Raw genomic sequence first — 22971 nt, 5'->3', positions numbered from 1 at the left:
ATATTTTTCATCAACCCTTATTTCCCTCTTTTTCATTTAATGAATCCAGGAAAATTATATATTTAAGTGCATATTATTATTATTTTTTCAGGGAAGGTGTTTGATGTTTTTTTTTAAACCAAAACATATTCATATACTGTATGTAGGACCTTATCTTTTTAAGATACGATTTGAAAGAATCACTCACTAATTAATTTATGCAGGCCTTTGTGTGTGAGCATGGATGTGTAAGTGTTTGGGGGGGCAAACAGGGCCGGACTGACCTACTGGGAAATCGGGTTTCCTGTTGAGTGGTCAGTTTAGGGGCTGGTGAAGCAGCACTGGGGACATGCTAACGTCTGGCCACCTAATGTTTTAATGCGGGCCCCAGTGGCATAACAACCAAAAAAAAAAACAAATTACTGTGCGAGCAACCTCTCTTTTTACCGCCCATGGGAAGCAGGAATGTCAGGTTACTCTGCTGCGTTCCTGCTTCCTCTGAGTGGTAAAGAGACGTTGCTCATACAGTGCACGAGCACCACAAAGAAAGCAGGTGAGGTAATGGGGTGCAGGAGGAAGTATGAATGAGTGGATGAATTAATGAATGAGCAAGTGACAACATCATCCAGTCTGTGTGGAATCACATGAAAAGAGGAAAGCAACTGAAGCTGCCTACATCTAGTACTCTTACTCTGGATAGTTCTCCAAGATGTTTGGAACAAACATCTGCTGCTAATGTACCTAGAATAATTGAAGTTGTTTTGAAGGCCATGAGTGATCACACCAAAGATTGATTACATTTGTATTTTGTTCACTCACTTTGAATTTTATTAAATGATAAAAAGTAAACTATTAACATGTCTTTTTTGAAAGCAATATAACTTTACAGCAGTTTCCACACCTGCCTAAAACATTTGCGCAGTACTGTAGATGAATTTGGCCAGGTGTCCAAATTATTTTGGTTATGTAGAGGTGGGTGCAATAAAAACAACATAGGCTTGACTTGTAGTGCATATGAGCGAAGAAATACCGTACTCTCCTGGCACACATAATGAAAATGACTAAATTACCAAAAAGGAGTAAACATTTCGGCAGGTTTTCACTTCTCTACTCTTAAGCAGCTGGGCCCAATCCGACACTGGGCTCTCTTAGCTATAATAATCTGCTATACACTTGTTAGCAGTTTGGTTGTAACGATACTGAATTAATGCAAATTTATTATGATTAACCCACGTCAAAGAGATTTAGGAGGGCCTTAGAAATTCATCGGGACAAACATACAAGTGACATCTGTGAATTTTTATGAGATAGGGTATCTATTGGATATGGAATTGGTGTATGATGTATGTTTGGGATTTAATATATCTGAAGCCTCCTATCTTTTGGCCACTTATGCTTCTGTCCTTCAAAAGTACATAATTTCTAGGAACTCAGAATGGCGGGTTTGTGTGCGTCATGGTGTTCTACAGCCCTACTGTATTGTGTATATCAATAGCACAACATTTTCAAATTAAATAGTGTAAATAATATATTATTCTTCCTCTAAACTGACAACTGCACAGATTCTCACACCTGGGCCCTGAGGCTTCTAGTTACGCCCCAGTTTATATATATATCTTTCTATCTATGTATGTATATATCTATATACATAAATATATACATAGATATATATATATATATATATATATTTTGCACAAATACATTGCTGTATAATTCCACGTGTTGAATAAAAAAAAATGTCCTGAATGAGATTCTGACTTCGGCGTAGTAAGCAATGTAAGAGACGTTAATTGTTTAGTAAAAAATACATAATGAAAAAAGGGAAAAATAGGAATCCCCACTAAATCTAAAAGGTAACTTTTAATAATTATACATTAAGAATTCTGAGTCCCCGTATTTGGGACAATAGTCGTTCTTGATTCACGGGGATACTTATAGAAGTTAATATTATATAAATTTTAGATTTAGTGGGGATTTTTTTTTTAAATTGTATTCAAGAGTTTAGGTTTAAAAACCTTAATCATTCTCACCACAGTACATCAGGGACATATAGGATTACATCACTTATTCACTCTTAAATTGTTTAGAAAACCAAAACCAAAAAAATTAAAAACCTACGCAAATGACAGTAAACAGCCACTCCATTAAAATATTGTTGTGACAGAACTTAAAGAAAGGTACGCGCTATATCCACTTCATACATTGCTGTCGATTATCACCGTATTCTAGCCGCCAAAGAATGTTAACGAGACTAGTATTGCCACGGTGCGTACATAAACGCCATCTTTATTCCTGGCAAACTATAATAATATATGCCGATGGCCCCAAGGTTTGCCTCGGTACTTTTATTTGTAATTTAGTGAGACATCAGTCTATCTGGGCCTCCTGACAGCAATTTACCCAAGCGATTCCACTTAGCTACAAAACATTTTGCCCAAAATGAATATGGCCGCCAGAGAGTGACGAACGTCACCGGAGTAGCTGCGCTCGGCCCACCGTAAGCTGCCTTAGTCATTCTGTATCGTGATGTCAGCACACGGAAGCGCTGCTCGGCTGTAACTCGCGAACTACGGGGCGCAGTCGGTCAGGACACCAGGTACAGCTCGTTAGTAAATAGCGTGTGTTACAGTTTATCTGTTTGGTTCTTCAGGCGACGTGTTGTGAATGCGATTATGCTGTATGTGCGTATACCTCGTATAGCATTTACCTGCATGCACTGCAGAGACAGTGTGACCAGTCTATAGAATGCTTGTTTATACCAGTGGGTTCTTTAGATCCACCTGTATCAGTGGATCATTTAGATCTCTTCGCGTGAATTGACGTGGATCGGTCAGGCTGTGAGTCACAGTGACAGATTAGCCTATACTGACTGTAGGACACTAGTGGGAGAATAGCCCTCAACACTAACCTTGAAATGATAACTTCAAGGCCCATCTAATACTTGGTCCTGGACTGAGGTTATCGTTAGGAAATGGGGAAAGAAAACATGTTGATAAACATGGCTGAGAAGTGACATTACTGGAGATGGATTCTGTGTATGGTGGACACTTTGTCTCTGTTGCAACTGGAACTGGTAACATTCATTCATACACACACACACCAGAGAAACTGATGTAGTTTGAAATGGAGAAATAAATCTAGTTATGGTATTAGGATGTTGGTCAGTAGACTTGCCAGTGTTCCTGAATACACTTAAAAGACTATTGTAATGGTGTTCACAAATTCAAATTAGTGATATCCAGTTAATGTGTATAGCATGGACAAAAGTATCTGAACTTCTCAGGATGCGCATGATTATTTCTCGCCATTATTTATCTCTGTCCCATTGCCAAGTTGCTGAATGTTCAGTTGAGGCAGCCTCTGTAAGGGTGGGTGAGCAGAAGGGAGAGAACTTCAGGACAGTAAGTTGATTAGATAAGGCCAGCCCTGCCTTGGGCTGCTGGTGATCTCCTCTTCCATCGTTGAAGACCATATCGTATCCTGTTCCTCTGCTGATTCCAAATTCTAAGGGTTTGGAATGATTTTCTTGATCAAACATAAACATATAATATAGAATATTTGGTGATAATTTGGAATGTTGGCCATTTTATATGGTTAGTGAATGAACCCCATTGCTTTCACTTATGCTGACATCTTTTGAGACAGCGTATGAATATATTTAGTATGGTAAATGCACAGGAAGCATTCATACCATTAGCAGTCGCAACTGTCTTGTTTCCTTAAAACCTAGTTTCACTTCTAACAGTTGTTTGCTTTTCTCATTCGCCTGTTCAGATATGTATTTTTATGGGGAGTCAATTAAGAAAATAAACCTGTCTGATTTTGATGATTATATGATCAATGATGTATTGTGACTCGGGGTAGATCAGGTTCTCTCTGCTCAATGGGCTGGTTACAGGGGAGATCCTTCACTCAACACAGCATCTATGGACTATTAGAAGACACTGCACCTTTAAGACACGGAGCCCTGGGTTATGATGTCATATCGCAGCGCGCCATGTTTGACAACAGAAAAAAACCCCCATTTTTATCTGGTTGGTGTTAGAGGACACTATAAAGACGAGCGTTAGGATGGGCGTCAAATAATGTAGATGTCCACCAAGTTTTCCCTTAGTTTAGTTTATAAAAAAAACAAAACTTGATACCCACTACAATATTTGCCTACAAAAATGGTTACTTTAACCCCTTAAGGACAATGGGCAGTCCCTAAACCCATTGAAAACAATGCATTTTGAGCCCGTACATGTACGGGCTCTGTCATTATGTCATAAATACTGATCAAATGGGGGATGCCATTTAATTGAAATCTGATATTTTGTTCAATAGAAAAAGCTTCCCAAAACACTTTTTCATAATTAACCGGTTGACATCCATGCCTTAATATATTTTTTACATTTTTAAATGGCGCAGATGATTGCTAGTCTTCCTCTCTGGAAATATATACAGAGAATCTAGAATCTAGCATAATTCCAGCCTAAAGTTTGGAGCTCGTTTACAAGCGTTTGGCAGTGTGTGTCCTTAACATACACAGTTAAAACACAATGCTGCCTGTACACAATGCAATACACTGTGCACTGGCAGTATTTTTATGGAGGACAGGACCCCCCCACCCAAAAAAACAGGACTGCCCTGGGAAATTCTGACTTCTGGCAGGTATGCAAAAGGGTGGACTGTTCAAAAAAGTACTAGAGGAGAGCTGGGTGGTTTCATGGTTTTGTTATAAAAAGACATTGGCTTTGAAACAGAAGAGTTATTAAAAATGGGTGAGATGTTCTAAAGCAGGGGTGGGCAATTAATTTTCCCATGGGGCCACATGAGAAATTGGAATGGTTTTAGAGGGCCAGACCTCTACAAACTACAAACTCCGAAGCCTTGTCCATTTTGTTAACTTATGTGCTGTTTAATAAAGTTATTCAAGCCTACGTCATTGGTAGAGGTGCTTGAATAAGTAAGGCCTGAATAACTATTAGCACAGCACAGAAGTGAACAAAATGAACAAGGCTTCGGAGTGCATACCGTATTTTTCGCTCTATAAGACGCACCTGCTGATAAGACGCACCTAGATTTTAGAGGAGAAAAAAAAGGAAAAAATATTTTGAGCTAAAAAATGGGCTAAAATATTTATTACAATAACTGAATAAGCTATGAACACAGTAAGACAGACACAGTGAGACACACACAGACACAGTGAGACACACACAGACACAGTGAGACACACACAGACACAGTAAGACACACACAGACACAGTGAGATACACACAGACACAGTGAGACACACACAGACACAGTGAGACACACACAGACACAGTGAGACACAGTGAGACACACACAGACACAGTGAGACACACACAGACACAGTGAGACACACACAGACACAGTGAGACACACACAGACACAGTGAGACACACACAGACACAGTAAGACACACACAGACACAGTGAGACACACACAGACACAGTGAGACACACACAGACACAGTGAGACACACACAGACACAGTGAGACACACACACACAGTAAGATACACACACACACTGTAAGACACACACACACACTGTAAGACACACACACACACAAACACAGTAAGACACACACACACAAACACAGTAAGACACACACACACAGTAAGACCTCCCTCCCTAACCCCCCTTCTCAGTATCTCCCCTCTAACTCCCTAACCCCCCCTTCTCAGTATCTCCCCTCTAACTCCCTAACCCCCCCTTCTCAGGATCTCCCCCCCCCGCCCCGGTCACTTACCTTAAACTCCTGTGTTGGAAGCGTGAGGCGTTTGTCTCGGGTGCCGGCGCTTCACTGCTGATCGCCGGCGTCTGACGTCATATGCCGGCGCCCAGCGTAAAGCGCCGGCACCCGAGACAAACGCTTCCAACACAGGAGTTTAAGGTAAGTGACCGGGGCCGGGGGGGACACCGGACTCATTGGTGAGTCACCAGGACACTCTTTGCGGGCCGGTCCGAGCTATTCAGCGGGCCGGATGTGGCCCGCGGGCCGTGCTTTGCCCAGGTCTGTTCTAAAGGATATATGGCCCACACATTCATACTTATTACTTTCATTTGATGATCAGGTCCTGCACTGTCCGTCGAGTGCCATTCTGCTGATTTGCAACCATGATACCACCGTTTTGAAAATGTGAGATTTGTATATTGAACCTATAGTTTGGATGTTATGCTATAGATGCATAGCTGTACATTTCTGTTATAAAAAAAAAACCAAAACAAAAAACCAAAAGGTTGCCTGGAATTTCCATAAAAATATAGTAGCAGCTGATAACATCAAATAAGTGCACCTTTACATAGATGTCTCTTAAAAAGGAAGTCTTCATTCCTCTGCATAGGTTCCTGTCTGATCGCTACCTCTGTGCCTGGGCTGCTGGGCTGTATTCAGGAGGCTTGTGGGTAGAGAAAAGCAGATACTGGCACGTCAAGTCTTGTGGGCAGTTTACAACTGGTCATGCACAAGACCAAATACACACCGGCAGCTGGGATCGGATATATTCCTCTAATGTAGTTGACTGTGTGTGAAGAACACTTGAGTTTTGAGTTATACAAATGAGGGGCATCATAAGATATCTTGCTGTTAAGAGATCAGACCCTCTACATACAAGGTTCTACATCATGCTTTAGATGCTGATTGGAGTTTACTCCTTCATGCCAAGCCATCAATATTAAGAAGCAAACACATGCTTAATGGGACTGGGACTTCCCAGACTTTCTCAACAGAAGTGATGTTTCTGTAATCCATATGAGATATATTTCCTTCCTGTCACATAACACCCCCCCCCCCCCCCCCCCCCCGGGAGCTCTAAGCAAAGTCCTCCAATGGCTTAAAGTGGATTCAGGATATTCCGAAGACAAGGCTTAATACTTCAGTTTTTTTTAAATAAGAGGTGATATCCAAACATTTTGTGTTACAGCTCTGCTGCGGTGACATCACGTCGTCTCACACGTCATCCTGCTCACCCTTGTTTATTCCAGGCATCCGTTCTCAATATGTGAAACACTGCTAGTTTTTTTTTTGTTTTTTTTGTTTGTTTTTTATATCTGGACTGTCTGTTTTCATTCTTTTTTTTTATTTTTATACTTCACTATTGTCATTCAACTATTTTGTATTATTGTGCGCTTGTAATGAGTGATAAATCAAACCTTATAACTGACCTTGCTGAGTAAAGCATTTTATGGTTATTTGCCTTGTGATCTCACACTAACATGTAGTAAAGAATTATGTCATGTGACTGATCAATAACATCTGATAAACATTTATTTCACTTTTTCTTCAGACTGTTATAAGACTTCCGGGCTTGACAAAATGCAGAGCACGGCAAATTACCTCTGGCTGCTTTCCGATATTTTGGGACAAGGCGCAACAGCAAATGTGTTTCGGGGGCGCAATAAGGTATCGTATAAATGTCATAGTGCATAATTGGAAGTACAAAAAGAAGAAAATGCCTTACTATGGTAAGGCTAGGTTTCCACTTGTTTTTTTTTTTTGCTAAAAACACCAATTCAGCCACACGGCGTTTTTTTTGTGAAAAAATGCTGCAGCCAGATGTTAGCTGTTCTTCAATAGGAAATCGCACAATGCCATATCCACTTGGCATTTTTCTGTTCGGCATTTTTTCAGTCCTCTTTGGCGTTTTTCTGCTTTTTGGGCTCTGTGGCAGTTTTTCGGAATCGCAGCATGTTGACACTGGCGTTTTTTGCAAGGAAATCTTGGCGTTTTTCTCCAATAGAAGTCTATGGGAGAGAAAAAACGCCATGAAAAAGCCATGTGGGTTTTGCCTTGGCGTTTTTTTCCACAGTTACAATGCAGAGGATGAACCCAGTATCTGTGTGTCCTACGAGAAATAGGCTGGAAACAAACAGTTTCACACAAAACAAAGTTCATATTGAATTTTACACCAGTTAGAACAAACATGCCATTACAAACAAACATACCCGACGCATCAACTGGATCCTGCGTGCCAAAAGCAACAGCAAACAATTTGCACCATCATTTGGGGCCAATCTTCTTAGAGGAGCAGACATTCGGAATAAAGCAGGCCTTACAAACCACAGAAAAGAGACAAAAGGGTCCGCCGGGCCGTGTTTAAGTAGAACTCTACCAAGTAAAGGACATCAGGAGGGGGCAGATACTTGCCATTTATCCTAATCCCTTTTAGCTGGGTGAAACTTCTAACTTGTAAAGGCGGGAAAAACTGCCTAAGGTCAAAAAAAGCAATTTCCACAGAAAGGCTAAAAGGCCAGAAAAAACGCCAAAACGCAGGTAAATGCAGTGGCAGGTTTTCCTGGCGTTTTTCATCAAGAAAATAACGCAGGATAAAAACCCAAGTGGAAACCTAGCCTAAAAGTTATAATTTAACGCACATTGTTACTTTGCCACTTTTTTTATTGACTTCTTGTTTTAAGCTGTTATGTAGAGTTCATCTTGATATTTAGATATACCGGTATATTGTTAGCACTGCCTGGTTTTAGATTTGTTTAAATTTTAAGGTGAAATGAAGCTACTTATATGTACAGTATATAAATTCACTTATTAAGGTCATCTCACTTTTTGTCCACCCACTTACTGAAGCTGCTGACCCAGGGGCGAAATCATTTATTTATTTATTTTATACCAAAATCTGTAGGGGTGTAAACTGGACTAAAGGTTTGATTAAATTCTGGGACTGGTCAGAAAAAGGGCAGATGAGATCCAACATCCATAAATGTAAAGTAAATTTTTTGGGCAGTAAAACCCACATTTTTGGGGCTATTACAGGACAACAGAGTGCAAGCAGCATCTTCAAAAACAGTCAGTTTAGACAGCTTAACTTGTACTCATTTCATGTCGACTGATAACTTAGAGTTTTTACATGTACCGCTTGAAATTGTGTTTCTTTTTCCTCTTAGAAAACTGGGGACCTATATGCTGTTAAAGTTTTCAACAACTTAAGCTTCCTTCGTCCAGCAGATGTTCAAACAAGGGAGTTTGAAGTGTTAAAGAAACTCAACCATAAAAATATTGTCAAACTCTTTGCTATCGAGGAAGAGGTAAAATGGCTCATAAAGCATTGTATTTTTTAATGGGTATATTGGTAGTTTTAATGTCTATGGTTGCCTGAGCCCTAAGTCCAAAACTCACTTGTTAGCTTTTGTCAATGGGATTGATTCAATGGCCAGTCTTAATTTTAACTGGCTTTAACTGGGATGCGATTCAGTGACCTTCCTACAATCTAGACGACCGGTAAAAAATTGTACTGTGGAAGCTAATGGAAACTTTTATGCATTTTGTGAATAAATGAGGTCCTTAGTAACTTGGCTTGTGTTAAATTGATACATTTTTTCCCCAGATCTTCTAGATTTTCAAAATCCCGCATTTAGAAATTCTAGGCCGGTCTAAACTCACAATTTAGTGCTTGCTTTACAGGTCATTGATTTAGACCCAGTGTATCACACGAGTAGTGTTTCCAACGGGTCTTGAATATACAAATCTATTTCTGGAAAAATATTTCTGAAACTGCAAAGTAACCAACTTACATTTTTTCTCTCCCTTTTGTCTCCATTTCTAGTCTGAAATTGCAGGGGACGAAAGTAGTCTTGTACCGGTTTGCTGATAGTATAGCAATTAACGAGTTTTCGTTTTTGTCTTTTCTATTTCAGACATCTAGTGGACACAAAGTTCTAGTTATGGAATTCTGTCCCTGCGCGAGCTTGTACTCTGTTCTAGAAGAACCATCTAACGCGTACGGTTTGCCCGAATCAGAGTTCCTTATTGTATCACGTGATGTCGGTATGTATCTGATTCACATGGTCTGTAAGACTTTTAATAAGTGCAACTCATGTTTTGTTACAGCCTTGCAGTGTTTATTATCATTATATACAGCTCACTGAAAATGTAACCCCCGCCTCCTCGAAACTTATCCTAAAGCTTTAACAATTACTTTAACCACTTTCTGCCTACATGATTTCTCCAACCATCAAAACAATGGGCATTAAAGCCTCTATTACTGCATAGCATGTCATGTAATAGAGGATGGTTCACACCTGGGGCGGGCTGGTCCAAGATTGCACACAAAGACCCGGTCCAACATGTATGTGTATTACCATGAATGTGTAAGTGTGTGTAGGTGCGTATGTTAGTTACGGGGGGTGAGGGGGTCTAGCCAATTTGGCCACTAATCTTTACGTTCCCCCCGCCCTGTGCCAGAAGGCCCCAGCCCACCCCTGGTTCCCACTCATGTGCACATTTCTAGTGGACTCTTCCTGATGGGGTGGATTGCCTTGCAATAGATGCAGTCTGTGACAAAGACACAAGCTTATTGTTACTGATTTTAAGGATAAAAATATGTTAACATTCAGGCAGTGCTTGATTTCTAGTTAAGTTGTTGGGCAGAGTCTTTGGGATGGTTGGAATCTGGATATCTGCTTCTGTGCGGCCCTCTGTGGAGCATTTTGATAGAAATAGCCATATATTGGATTGCTAGTTGAAGTAACAATACTATATAAAATTTGAAATCCAGCTACCGTTCAATTAACGAGTTTACAAAGATCATTCTTCTTTTTCTAGTGGCAGGAATGAACCATCTCAGGGAAAATGGAATAATTCACCGTGATATCAAACCAGGCAATATCATGCGCGTTGTCGGGGAAGATGGGCAGTCCGTTTATAAACTGACCGATTTTGGTGCAGCCAGGGAGCTGGAGGACGATGAGCAGTTTGTCTCGCTCTATGGCACCGAGGAGTACTTGGTAAAGTATTCTGCACTGTTATCATGATGTGTTATTAGTGTGTGATTGTGTCTTGAGAAAGCATTTGATACCCCAGAACAACACTTCAAATAGAGGTAATACAGTGAAGCAAATTAATTGCTGTCTCACGCTTAGGATTTTGCAGGGGAGCACTATACATTCCCTAACTGCCCAGTACTGCAAACAACCTCCCTGCTCCCTCAGCACAGTATGTTAGGACGTCGGTGTGTGTGTGTAAGTGTGTGTGTAAGTGTGTTAGTATTGGTGAAAAGAATCTAGCTTCTAGATATAAACCAAATTTGTCAACTCCTGGATTAAACTAAGAATTATGCACAAACTAAAGAAGCAATGGTTCTGTAACAATATGGTTATGTAACACGATGAGATACTGTTCCTCTTACATCTTCTGACGAAAGCCTTTAGAACAATAGGGATGCTATGTAGCTGCCTGATCCAGTATGCGTCAGAATCACCCAAAGTACTTATATTACAAACAAGTTCATTTTAGGTTTTGTTTTTAAACAGCATCCAGACATGTATGAGCGGGCTGTGCTTAGAAAGGAACATCAAAAAAAGTATGGCGCTACTGTGGATCTGTGGAGCATCGGCGTGACGTTCTACCACGCTGCTACAGGAAGTCTACCTTTTAGACCTTTTGAAGGACCGCGACGGAACAAGGAAGTCATGTGTGTGGGATATTTAGTCTTTGAATTTTGGTTTCCTTATTGCTGTGCTGTTTAACAATAAGATAAATGTGTACCTTTCATCCCTTAGGTTGTACAATGAGTTGGTGTAACTTGTTCTCTAATTACATGTTTCAAAATCTAAGAACAACTGTATGGGAAATGTTCTGTATTTTTTAATATTTTTAATTTTTTTTTTTTACAGGTATAAGATAATTACTGGAAAGCCCTCTGGGGCAATATCTGGTGTTCAGAGAGCAGAAAATGGTCCAATAGAATGGAGCAGAGATTTGCCTCTTAGTTGCAGCTTGTCCTAGTAAGTAATTAACAACCTCCCATATTGTTTTAATATTTTTTGGCATTTTTTTTTTTAATGTCCTTCGCTTCTAGAATTCGTTACAGATTTGTTTTGCTCTTATTTAAATTTGTCTAGCATGTGTACAAACTGAATGTATAAGAAGTTGTTGAATAACAATAAGGGGTTTCACCACTTTCTCCTGTTATGTTCCCAGTGGCCTTCAGGTTTTGTTTACCCCAGTTCTGGCCAACATTCTTGAAGCCGATCAGGAGAAGTGCTGGGGCTTTGACCAGTTCTTTGCAGTAACCAGTGACATATTCCGTCGAATCGTGATCCACGTCTTCTCACTTCAGCAAATGACACTCCATAAGATATATATCCATGCATATGATATGTATGTCCTTTTCCATCACTTGTATATTATAAGCTAGACTTTTATAGTGTTTTTATCCTCATTTGATATCTTGTGGCAGACGTCCAGATTGTAAACTAGTTTTAGATTTCTTAACCCGGAGGTATTGCGCCAGATGTTGATGTTGGGTGCTTATATATGTGTTCTGTATCACCTGCTCATTTTGAGTTGCTTGTGCTGGGCTGGCATAGGGTTTCTAGCACCCTAGGTCAGGGGTGTCCAACCTGTGGCCCTCCAGCTGCTGCAGGACTACATCTCCCATACTCCTCAGCCAGCCCCTTAGCTGAAAGAGGATTATGGGAGATGTAGTCCTGCAGCAGCTGGAGGGCCACAGGTTGGACACCCCTGCCCTGGGTGAACTATGTGTATGATAAGGCTTTTTGCAAAAAGTGCTGCAAGTAAAGAAAAAACGAAGATGGTATACAACACAAAATAAGTTTGAAGTTGATTCTTTATGACACATTTTCATGAATTAATGAAAATATGCTAGATTATCACCAATCCTAAAGGTAAAAATAAATAGTATTTAAGCCTTTTCTTTTTATGTAAAATAAGCATGTTTGTGTATTCTTGTGGGTTTATTTACGAAATAAGGAAGTCTCCACGTCACTATGCATTATTTTGGGCCACCTCTGACAAGTTTCTCTTTTACAAATGAGCTGAGCTGACCCTGCATAATGCATAGTTCAATCTGTGCGTTGATTTTCAATAAGTATCTTCTTGCAGGGGAAGCTCATTGGGATTAACCCTTCACAATCCATATCACAATCAGCAACTTCTTCTGCTTTAGTAAAAAAAAAAATCTCAATGTGTTTTGCAGCAGAAGTGTGTGCCTCACATACCCCCTGCCCCTTGTATGTGTTTCAGGGCTACAGAGTTCCATGATCTCATTTACAAGCAGACAATGATTCCGGCGCAGAACCAGGAGCTTCTGTTTGAAGGGAGGAGGCTGGTACTGGAGCCAGGGAGGCTGGCGCAGAGTTTCCCAATCACCACCGAGGACAGCCCTATTTACGTGGTGACCAGGGAGCTTGTGAACATCATTGGTCTGAGATACGAAGAAAGTACGTGTCATGGTCCTTATTAGCGGAACCTTTAAAAATAATTTAGCCACATCCGAGAGCTTTAAAAGAAACAACCTGTTCAGTTTTTGATTTTGTATTCAAACAACTCGAGTAGGCTATCAGCTTTCATAGACACATTTTTCTCTCTATAAGCTAGTGCGCAAGACTCTGTGATATTTCAGTAAATTTGTTGTATGTTGATCTTAAAATCGTATGCCCATGGCAGTGGATTTGGCCACTAGAGTGCGCCAAAGTGTCTCCTGCTCTGTGCATATTCTCTCCTCCACACAATATATCTCTAAGGGGTTGTTGGACAAATGTTTCACAGTAATACAACTGCAACTATGCCCTCCAGGTTCATAATTGTAAAGAGGGAAATAACAGATGATGTGAATTAAACAATATTTTATTTATATTACAGTCTTTTTACCAAAGCTTCTCTTGCCCTTTGATTTGGACGCTGATGCTAATTTGGCAAAGGTTGGTGTTTTTTTCTTCATAAAGACATCTGATTTGCGCAAGCTACCTAAATGTATCTGTGTTTGAAATAATTTAAGTTGTGAATGATAGTTAACGATGTAAGCGGTTAGAGAGAATGTGTCAAGAAAAAAAGCAGCTTTGGAATGAAGCATGTTATTACTATTTATGTAATAATGTTATGAGTTTCAGGTTGCTTTACGTAATATGTGTGTGTGTGTGTGTGTGGGAGTAAACTCTAATGTCTCAGTAAAATATTGCTTGACAAAAACTTTGCCTGGATTGTAATATAGAATTCTACCAGAAATAATATATAACCATATAATTTAAGTTTCCTTAAATGTGTTTTTAAATGTACAAATATGAAATTGTGAATCGCCATTTTTTTTAAGAATCTTACTGATTGGTTGTTCAACAATGATTGTAATACAACATAAAAAAGATGTGAAAGCCTTAAGTATATGAGATTGAAGATCGTCTCGTTCTTGTCTTGTCCAGGTAGTAACAGGCATTGTATGCTACTACTGTAGGCTATATTCTTCCCTGCTGCTTGGACAGGAGCTTATGAGGAAAGGAATACGCTGGCTAATGTAAGCAGTACTTAATGTTTGTATACTTTGTATACTTTCTCTTTATGTCGTATAGGTTAACCTGTCCTATTCGTACATTTACTCCTCGGGTTGCACCCAGTCATGCAAACCTAGAGATATGAAATTGAGCATTACTTACCGCCATATTATGTCTTTAGGGATCTGTCATTCTCCTGAATTACACATTTTAAATGTATAGGGTTTTCAGATTTAAAAGCAATGTATGCATGAAACACACCTTTATAAAGCAAGCGTGCTGCCTTATTATTCTACTGTTTTCTGCATTTGGATGGTTTAATTTCCATTAACTCGTTTTTCCCCTTTTGGTGAAATCTGATTCTCGAAATAATTTCTTTATTAGATACCAAGTACATATTTAAATAATATTCTATTGCAGGTAACTGTAATAAGTCAGCAGCCTCATTTCAGTTCTCATTGAGTTTGTTGAACCGTCTGGATATAGTGTCCTTACTGCTTGTGATGTGATCTCCATGCCCTTGATCATTTGCTAATATAATACATAACTCCCAGAAACTAAATGATTGTTTGTGGGAGTTTAATGTGTTTTATAAACTACTGTGCTGGGCATTTTCTTCCAGTGAATTAATGAAGGAGGAATACAACGAGACCATTCACAAGCATACCAAGGTCACTCTCAAGTTTAACTTTTGCAACAGAAACATAGAAAAAGATCTGAAAATGTAAGTTCCCCCTTCTTTAATTTAATGTTTGTTTTTCTTTTATATATTTTTTTTACATGTTTTAATGTTGTTTTTCTTGTACTCTAAAACATATTTTTCATTGATATGTTGCGCAATCCATGTGGCTCAGGCTACTCGGATAGTAGATTTGGAAAGAAATGTAGTTTTATATTACCCTGACATGTCTAAAATTGATTTACAGATATGAAAATGTAATCAGTGTCGAATCAGAACTTTATGAATTACATTCCAAGCTTCACCGTGTAAGTCCTTTAAAAGTTTCTATATATGTTTGTATATGTTAACTGGTCCTCTCTATCCACTTTAGAAATAACCTTTTATCGACATATATTGTATTATATATTTGAAATATGTCAGACGGTAGAATGGTAGCTACAGATGCAACCAACGACGGGCTTAATTCTTTGTCAAAAGTAGATATCCTACAAGGCAATGTATCCTATCTTCCATTGGCACACAGTTGTGTGATGTATATATTTCTCATAAACTGGACACATTTCCTGATTTGTGAAATGCAGTTTGTGTATATGAATAACATATTGTTGAATTCCAACTTCAGCTTTCCAGTTCGCAAGAAAATTTGGAGACATCTCTACAGGAAATTAAAAATAAACTATCTCCAGGGGGACTTCTAAGTGAATCATGGATGAGTGTCGAGGGCACTCACCCAAGTGATAGGAAGTAAGTGACCCGTAAAATCCAATTCACTTGGTTTCTTATTCGGCATTTAAGGTCTCGTTCTAAACCTTCCACTTTTTTGTTTGCACCCTAAAGTTTGGAGAAGTTGCAAGTGCTGCTAAGCTTAATCACAGAAATATACTGTCAATTCAAAAAGGATAAAGCACAGCGCAGTAAGTATTCTATATAGTGTGTGTGTGTATATATATATATATATATATGTTTGTTTATATACACGTCATCAGTATAGATAATCCAGCATGTTCACATTCTAACAGATATCAGTAGTAAAAGTACATTGTTGATTTTCAATGATTAGAAGCTATAGGGAAAAAACAAAAGTGATTGTCCCTTTCAAAGTTAGTGTGTCTAAGCATGTTCTTTTGCCTTTATAGCAGACATGTATGTTGTATTATTATATTAGAAAACCATCTTCTTTGGATGCCAGGGAGAGCAGCCATCTTAATTGTCACATGATTTACATGATAAAACCATCCCATAAAGTTAGTTGACTTTTGGAAATCGACAGCCTTAAAATAAGGAGTAAGAAGAATTCAATACAGGTATTAGTTATGCAGGGTATGCTAAGGTAAAACAGCCATAAAAACAGATAAAGTAAACGTATAGGTAGTTTTGTTGAAAGCTGTATAGATGACAGGTCCAGCTGTTGTGAGCAGGTATTCTATGTGTACATATGCAGTTGTGGAGTCATTTTATGATCTGAATGCAGTCTTCTTTACTTTTTATAGGGCTTACATACAATGAAGAGCAGATACACAAGTTTGACAAGTAAGTGTTAAAATATTTTATATGCTTTGGGTACATGACCGCACCTAGAGAACCCATTCATGTGAACCCTGCCGCAGCCCGTACGTTCACAACAATTTAAAACAATTGTTAGGCTGCTTTTGTTATTATGTAGTTATTAGTACTTTTTTAGTACTTCAAAGGACTTTCATTCTGCTTGGTGCCTCTACGACATCTCCTTGTCTTAAAAGGGTACGGTTGAAGTGTTTTTTGTATTTTTATTTGGAGAGGGTCTGTTTTATTATTTTCTGTTTTCAATATAATGAATGAATATAATAGTTGAATATAATGAGTGAATAACCCCCTATAATATGTGAAACTCCAAGGAAGTGCCTCTACTGTATGATCAAACTTTTTAATTACCGTACATTACTACATCAGGTTGATCATTATACCATCTGTCCTGGCTTCCTGAATATTAACTTGCTGAGTAAAGTGTATTTTATATACCACAACAAACTCGCCTTTCCTTCTGGTACTGCACATTGCCACTTTCTCATTTACTTTCAGTTTTATTTATCATTCGTGTTGCCTGTTGAAACCACCTTGATGTGATCGGTCCGGCAACCCTCGCATAGCCTGTGCTCCTCAGCTATGCAGTAGCAATGATCTAAAACATTATATATATATATGTGTGTGTGTGTGTGTGTTGATCTTGCTGTAGATCAGTCTTCATTTTGGAGAAGAATCATTCATTTGCGCTTCTATACTATTATAAACGCAGCACAGTGAAGTAAATCTCTGTATTTCTATGTCCAGGCAGAAGTTGTGCTTACACTCCAAAAAGGCTGCTTCGCTGTTCAAGGATGAATGTGTTGCCAAATATGACGAGTTCCGCAGCAAGGCGCAGGACTGGATGAGGTTAGTTAATCAGGGCATGTGGGCTTTGTTGCAAAGAGAGACCATCCCAAAGCTGTGTTAAACTTTACTTACTCTGCTTCCAGAAAGACGATTGTTTTACGGAAACAGCTGCTTACGCTCACCAGTCAGTGTTTTGACATTGAAGAAGAAGTTACAAAGTGCCAGCACTATATTAATCAGGTACCTATTTGGTTAATTAAAGCTCATTTGTTGCTTCATGGTAACCAAACTCAAATTCTTGGCTTTGTGTTTTATGTTTTGTCTTTTAACTGAGGAATAATTTTGTAAAAAAGAGTTCTAGCCAACAGAAAAAGGAGCTTTAGCGCAATGTAGATTGAAATTCTCTAAATGCTGGATTGATCTGGGATCCTTGGACTTATCTCGTATATTAGTTTTCACACCTTATCTGTTAGTTTTTTGTTCCTCTTGGTTTGATTCTAAGTATTTTTTTTCTTTAAAATGTTATTGCAGTATCAAGAAACCATGCCTCAGAAAATGTTTGCTGCCCCCGGCGGGATAAAACCTGCAGTGAACCCAATCTATTCAAGTCCCAACACCTTAGTGGAAATGACTCTTGGGTAAGCGACAATGTGCACCATACCAAAATGATGTTTCCTTACTTAAGAGTCTACAAGCCCTTGTAGAAAATGCAGTGCGGCCCCTGTGTGTGTGTTAGACCCCCGTTAAAACTTTTTCACATAGATCAGAGCTGGCTGACACATTTGTGTGATGGCTAGCAGGGGATGTGTTTGGCCAAACATACCACCTGCAAGCCAAGGTGCTGAGGAGCGGAACAGAGGTGGAATCCCTCCATCATTTGTAAGGGGGACAAAAGATTTAACACCTTCATGACAAAGCCCGTACTCACAATGCATTGTTTAATATGGGTTTACGGACAGCTCGTTGTCCTTAAGGGGTTAAAAAGGGCAGTCTTCTATCATATGCATCTAAGTATGGTACTTAGGATGCCTGAAGTGTTCCTATAAAATGGAACTTTTCTCCAACACAGCGTTTAATGTGCTTATGAAAATGATGAATAACCTATATATATATATATATATATATATATATATATAAGATATATATGTCATGCGCACAAACATTCCCATTCGACATCTTTTCTTTTCTAGGTGGGGCTAAATTAACATTGATGCATCTTATATACGTTGTAGATGGGAAGGATATGGATAGTATATTTAAGCTAAAATGTTTCTCGTCATCTATATCGTGAACTTTTGGTTATCTGTACTTCTTGTGAATGAACTTCATACTCTAGTGTTTCCAGTTTGGCCAATAAATAAATAAATTGAGAAATGTGTGTTTTTGGCTTCACAGAATGCGCAAGTTGAAAGAAGAGATGGAGGGAGTTGTCAAAGAGCTAGCCGAAAACAATCACATTTTGGAAAGGTAAACCAATCAGATAATGAAATGTTTAATTCAGGACCAGGCATCCCCTCTGCTTCTGGGACTAATATTCTGTGAGACTTATCCTTGTCCTGAATCGGTGGCACAATGAATATATTCGACCATGTTCACCAAAATAGTGAATATACCTATTAATATAAAGTATTCTTTAGTTTACCATATTGCCTATTCTAGAAAGATTTGATTCCCTAATGTTTAGTGGTCAGTGTTTATGGGGTGCAAAATAGACTACTTTAGAGAAAATGCAGTGAATGTAGTGCAAAAATCACTTGGCACGAGTTCATGCCAGTAGTCGGTGTATCCTTTCACAGTTGTTAGTCTGTTTGGGATTTGGGACCTTAACAGATTCTCTCTTCCCTAAATGCATTGGCACAAGTCCGATTGATGCGCGTTTTTGTTCTTCACTGTCCTTTAGTAGGTTCACCATTATTCACTAAATTTGTACAACACAATAATTACACATAAGATTATACCGTCGGAGCATGTAATGGAATTTGCCACATTGGTTATTTATCAGGAGTATAGCAAATCTTCCGCATTGTAATGTGGCCAGCATGATATATGTTTGGTTGAAGTTTAGCACAGTGTATTGGTAAAATCGTAATTGAATTTAGTTCATAGTCGGGTTTAATTTCATTAGACGCACCCAGCCATGATTAATCCCAGTGCTGTTGAATCTAAACATCAATTAGGTAGAACCTTGCTATGTAGGGTAGGCTAAAAGTCTCAAAAAGCAGCACATGATGCCGCAATCTAAAGAAACTCAAGAACAGATGAAAAACAAAATCTTTGGCATCAGGGTGGAAAGGGTTTTAAATCTATTTCTAAGGCTCTGGGGCTTCACTAAAGAACGGTTGGGGCCGTTATCTACAAACGGAGAAAACTTAAAACAGTGGTGAGCCTTTCCAGGAGTGGCCGCTCTACCAACAATATCTACAAGAGCGCATTAATGACTCAGTTTGGGTTCTTTTATGACATACAGGATAACATGTAAATAACTGCTGGGCTAACGTGCCTCCGTTAAGTTCAAGTTAAGGTTAAGTTCAGTTAAATTCATGATTCTGCAATAAGAATGAGACTGTGTAAAAAAAAATGGCATCCATGGGAGAGTTGCAAGGCAAAAACCACTTCTGACCAAAAAGTACATAAAGCCTCACCTCACATCCTCACATTTGCCAAAAAAACTCTTGATGACTCCCAATACGTTTAGTATATTATGTGGACTGATGAGTCAAAAGCGGGGCTTTTTGGAAGACATGGGTCCTGTTTAATCTGGCATATTCCACAATACGAACATCATACCAACAGTCAAGCACAGTGGTGGTAACAGTGAGGTGGTCTGGGGCTGCTTTGATACTCCAAGACCTGGGTAACTTGCCATAATTAAAGGAACCATGAATTCTCTCTACCAAGTAATCCTGGAGAAAAATATCCAGCCATCACTTTGCGACCTAAAGCTCAAGTGCGGTTGGGTTATGCAGCGGGGCAATGATCTGAAGCACACAAAGTCCTCATACACTGGTTCCAAAGAAACAAAGTCCCGACTTGAATCTGATAGAGATGCTGTGGCATGACGTTAAATTGGCGGTTTATGCTCAAAGACCCTCCCATGTGGCTGAATTAAAACAGTTCTGCTAAGAAGAGTGGGACAATATTCCTCCACAGCGGAGTAAAAGACTCATTGCCAGTTATCTAATATTTGATTGTAGTTTTTGCTGATACGGGTGGCACAACCAATTATTAGGTTAAGGGGGGCAATTACTTTTTCACATGGGTGATATAGGTTTCTATTAACTCTTTACATTGAAAACATGAAATGATCATTTCAAAGCTGCATTTTGTGTTTACTATTTTTTTTTTATATTAAGATTTGATGCTCTGAAACATTAAAATGTGACAAATAAACAAAATTATGTGGATGTATTTTAATAAAAAAAAAAAATCTTTGTTCCTTTGCTCTACTTTATCAGATTTGGGTCTCTGACTATGGACGGTGGCTTCCGGAACGTGGATTGCATTTAGTGACCTCAAATACTTGTATGTGGCAAGCTGTGAACCGTGCACCGTTCCACTGGTGACCGTGCAAGGACCTTGAAATATTTACCTGTTCCCCAATCATCGTGTATGATTTCAGTGCCAGAGATCTGTGTATATATTTGTATCATATTGTGAATATAGAGAAATGTTTCAATGTAGTATTTTACTTTTTAATGCTGTTAAACCTGATTGTGTAATTTTCTGTGTTCTTAACAGCATAAATATATCATAAAATGAACTGTATCCTGTAAGCATAACGTGTAAATAAAACATCTGTCTGTCTTAATCACTGTAAATCCTTAGTTTAAAAAAATCCTGGTATTCACCTCAAATTGCACTTTAACTTGTAATTTTCTTCTAATGTGAATAAACCAGCATGAGTTTCTATTGATGGCTGTAATGGCACATAAGCACACCTGGTATTCTTTAATAACTATAGTGTTTGCAGATATCTCTGGACTTGACGAGTTTACGGTAGTTGAAGGAGCCAACCACAAACTCCAGGAGCTGACTCTCCACCGCTGCAGGCAATGATAGTAAAGAAAAGCTAGCTCTGTATAGAGCTGAGAGAATATTGGACCAACACTGTATAGAACTGGCTGCTGGACACTGTATAGAGCGGCTAGTGTGCCCAAACCTAAGGAGCCAGGAAGCAGTTTCTAGTCGTTATTGTCTGACACCTGGGGGTTGTCCAACTCTGAGATATCTAATAAATATTAGATTTTTCATTAAATTGATCAGTTATCTGATGGTCATATTCACATTTCATGCCTCTCTTGTGCCTCTGCCTCTGTGTTGTGTGGCAGGTAGACAAGTGCATGTGATGAAGAACTAACTAGGGTCGTGCTTCAGGGGCTGGCAGGCAAAAGGCATTCCGTCAGGACTTTGGGACAGTCCAGGAAAATACCCATATGCTTCACCGTGTTAATGTCAGTGTATTGGTTCTTCGTCATAAAACAGACAATTGAGTGACCATTTCCTATTACATTATTCTGATCTGTCTCTAGGATCTATTCGTTATCAAATAGGATTATTAATGAGAGCCTGTCTAGCTAGAAAAAATCAAGATGCGCTCCTGCAAATTCTTTGACATTTGTAATATTTGCGTTACTTATCCGATGTTGACTTAACCGAGTTAATCGTGAGGCAGTGATTAATTACCTGGAAACATTGTGAAATTTGAAACATTTTTGTATTAGTTTTAAATGCAACTCTGTTCTAACCCTCAACTTGAAAGGATTTCCTGTACTCAGATGATGCTATCAAATTGTTTTGTTGCAGGACTGTCATTATTGCAAGAGGTACAAAGAACTACGTCTTGGGGACAGGAAGGGTGCAGGAAATAATTCATTGAGCGTTATTGAGAAGCTTGGGGTGTTCTGAGGATCCTTCCATTGGTTCCTTTGGTGATAAGATTTTGCCCAGAATCAACTTTTTATGTGTAACCCACTATGTGTTTTGGCAATGCCTGCTAAATATTAATGCGCCAAGGCCTCATTATTCCCTAAATGGGGCGCTGAGCATGAGCAATCTAATTTGGTCAATTGGTAGGTAGAAGAAGACAAACCAGTTGCTGTCCTTAACTGTGGTCCTGATTTAAAATACATACATCTCTTTCCCTGATATTTTTATTTCATGGCTTTCTTTCTATAATACCATGATTTTAAAAATCCTTTTATTGTAATCTTCATTTATCTGTAAAATATTCTCTATTTTGCGGTAGCTCTGTCTTTTGCAAATAGAGAACAGTGTGCATGGATTGTGAGTGCCTATGTATTTTCTTGGAATAAGCTGTCACTAAATAGTTATGACCTCTTCAGCCAACAGATCCAGTGTTATAAAAATACTAGCCTTGCGAGACAGTTGCAAGCCATTTTACACATAAGGATAAGATGGCCACCGTGAAGGGTGAGAAAGGCGATCTACGGAATCTGGCAGGTGGCTCCATTTCGTATGTTATGCTATTGCAATTTTAGGGATTGTTTTTTAGTTAATGATGGGTTATTTCTACAGTGGTTCTGCATGGACAGCGATCTTATGTAAATGTGTAAAGGTCACACTTAAAATGTACATTATTGCCAAAACAGAACCTAAATGTAAAATTCTATTTTTGCAGCCTTCCAGAGCATTGTCATAACGAAGTGTCTAATCAGCAAAAGATTTAATAGGTGTGTATGTTTCTACTGAAACATAT

General features: G+C 38.9%; 1 protein-coding gene across 1 annotated transcript; it reads left to right on the top strand.

The window, feature by feature from the left end:
* Positions 1-7301: 7301 nt before the first annotated feature.
* On the top strand, positions 7302-20762 carry LOC149299839 (serine/threonine-protein kinase TBK1-like). The gene is made up of 20 exons (XM_089486128.1): positions 7302-7388; positions 8885-9025; positions 9635-9764; positions 10542-10723; positions 11249-11409; positions 11612-11722; positions 11919-12098; positions 12984-13180; positions 13602-13660; positions 14156-14247; positions 14847-14948; positions 15151-15211; positions 15529-15650; positions 15744-15820; positions 16397-16436; positions 17214-17315; positions 17399-17495; positions 17787-17893; positions 18651-18722; positions 20711-20762. The coding sequence occupies exons 1-20, from the start codon at positions 7302-7304 to the stop codon at positions 20760-20762; spliced, it is 2172 nt and encodes a 723-aa protein (XP_089342254.1).
* Positions 20763-22971: the final 2209 nt, after the last annotated feature.

This window comes from Sceloporus occidentalis, unplaced genomic scaffold (assembly GCF_023333645.1).
Source record: "Sceloporus occidentalis isolate IW3139 unplaced genomic scaffold, rSceOcc1.0.p SCAF_28, whole genome shotgun sequence".
Classification (NCBI taxonomy): domain Eukaryota; kingdom Metazoa; phylum Chordata; class Lepidosauria; order Squamata; family Phrynosomatidae; genus Sceloporus; species Sceloporus occidentalis.
The sequence above is the reverse complement of the archived record's forward strand: the minus strand, read 5'-3'. Positions and strand labels throughout refer to the sequence as shown.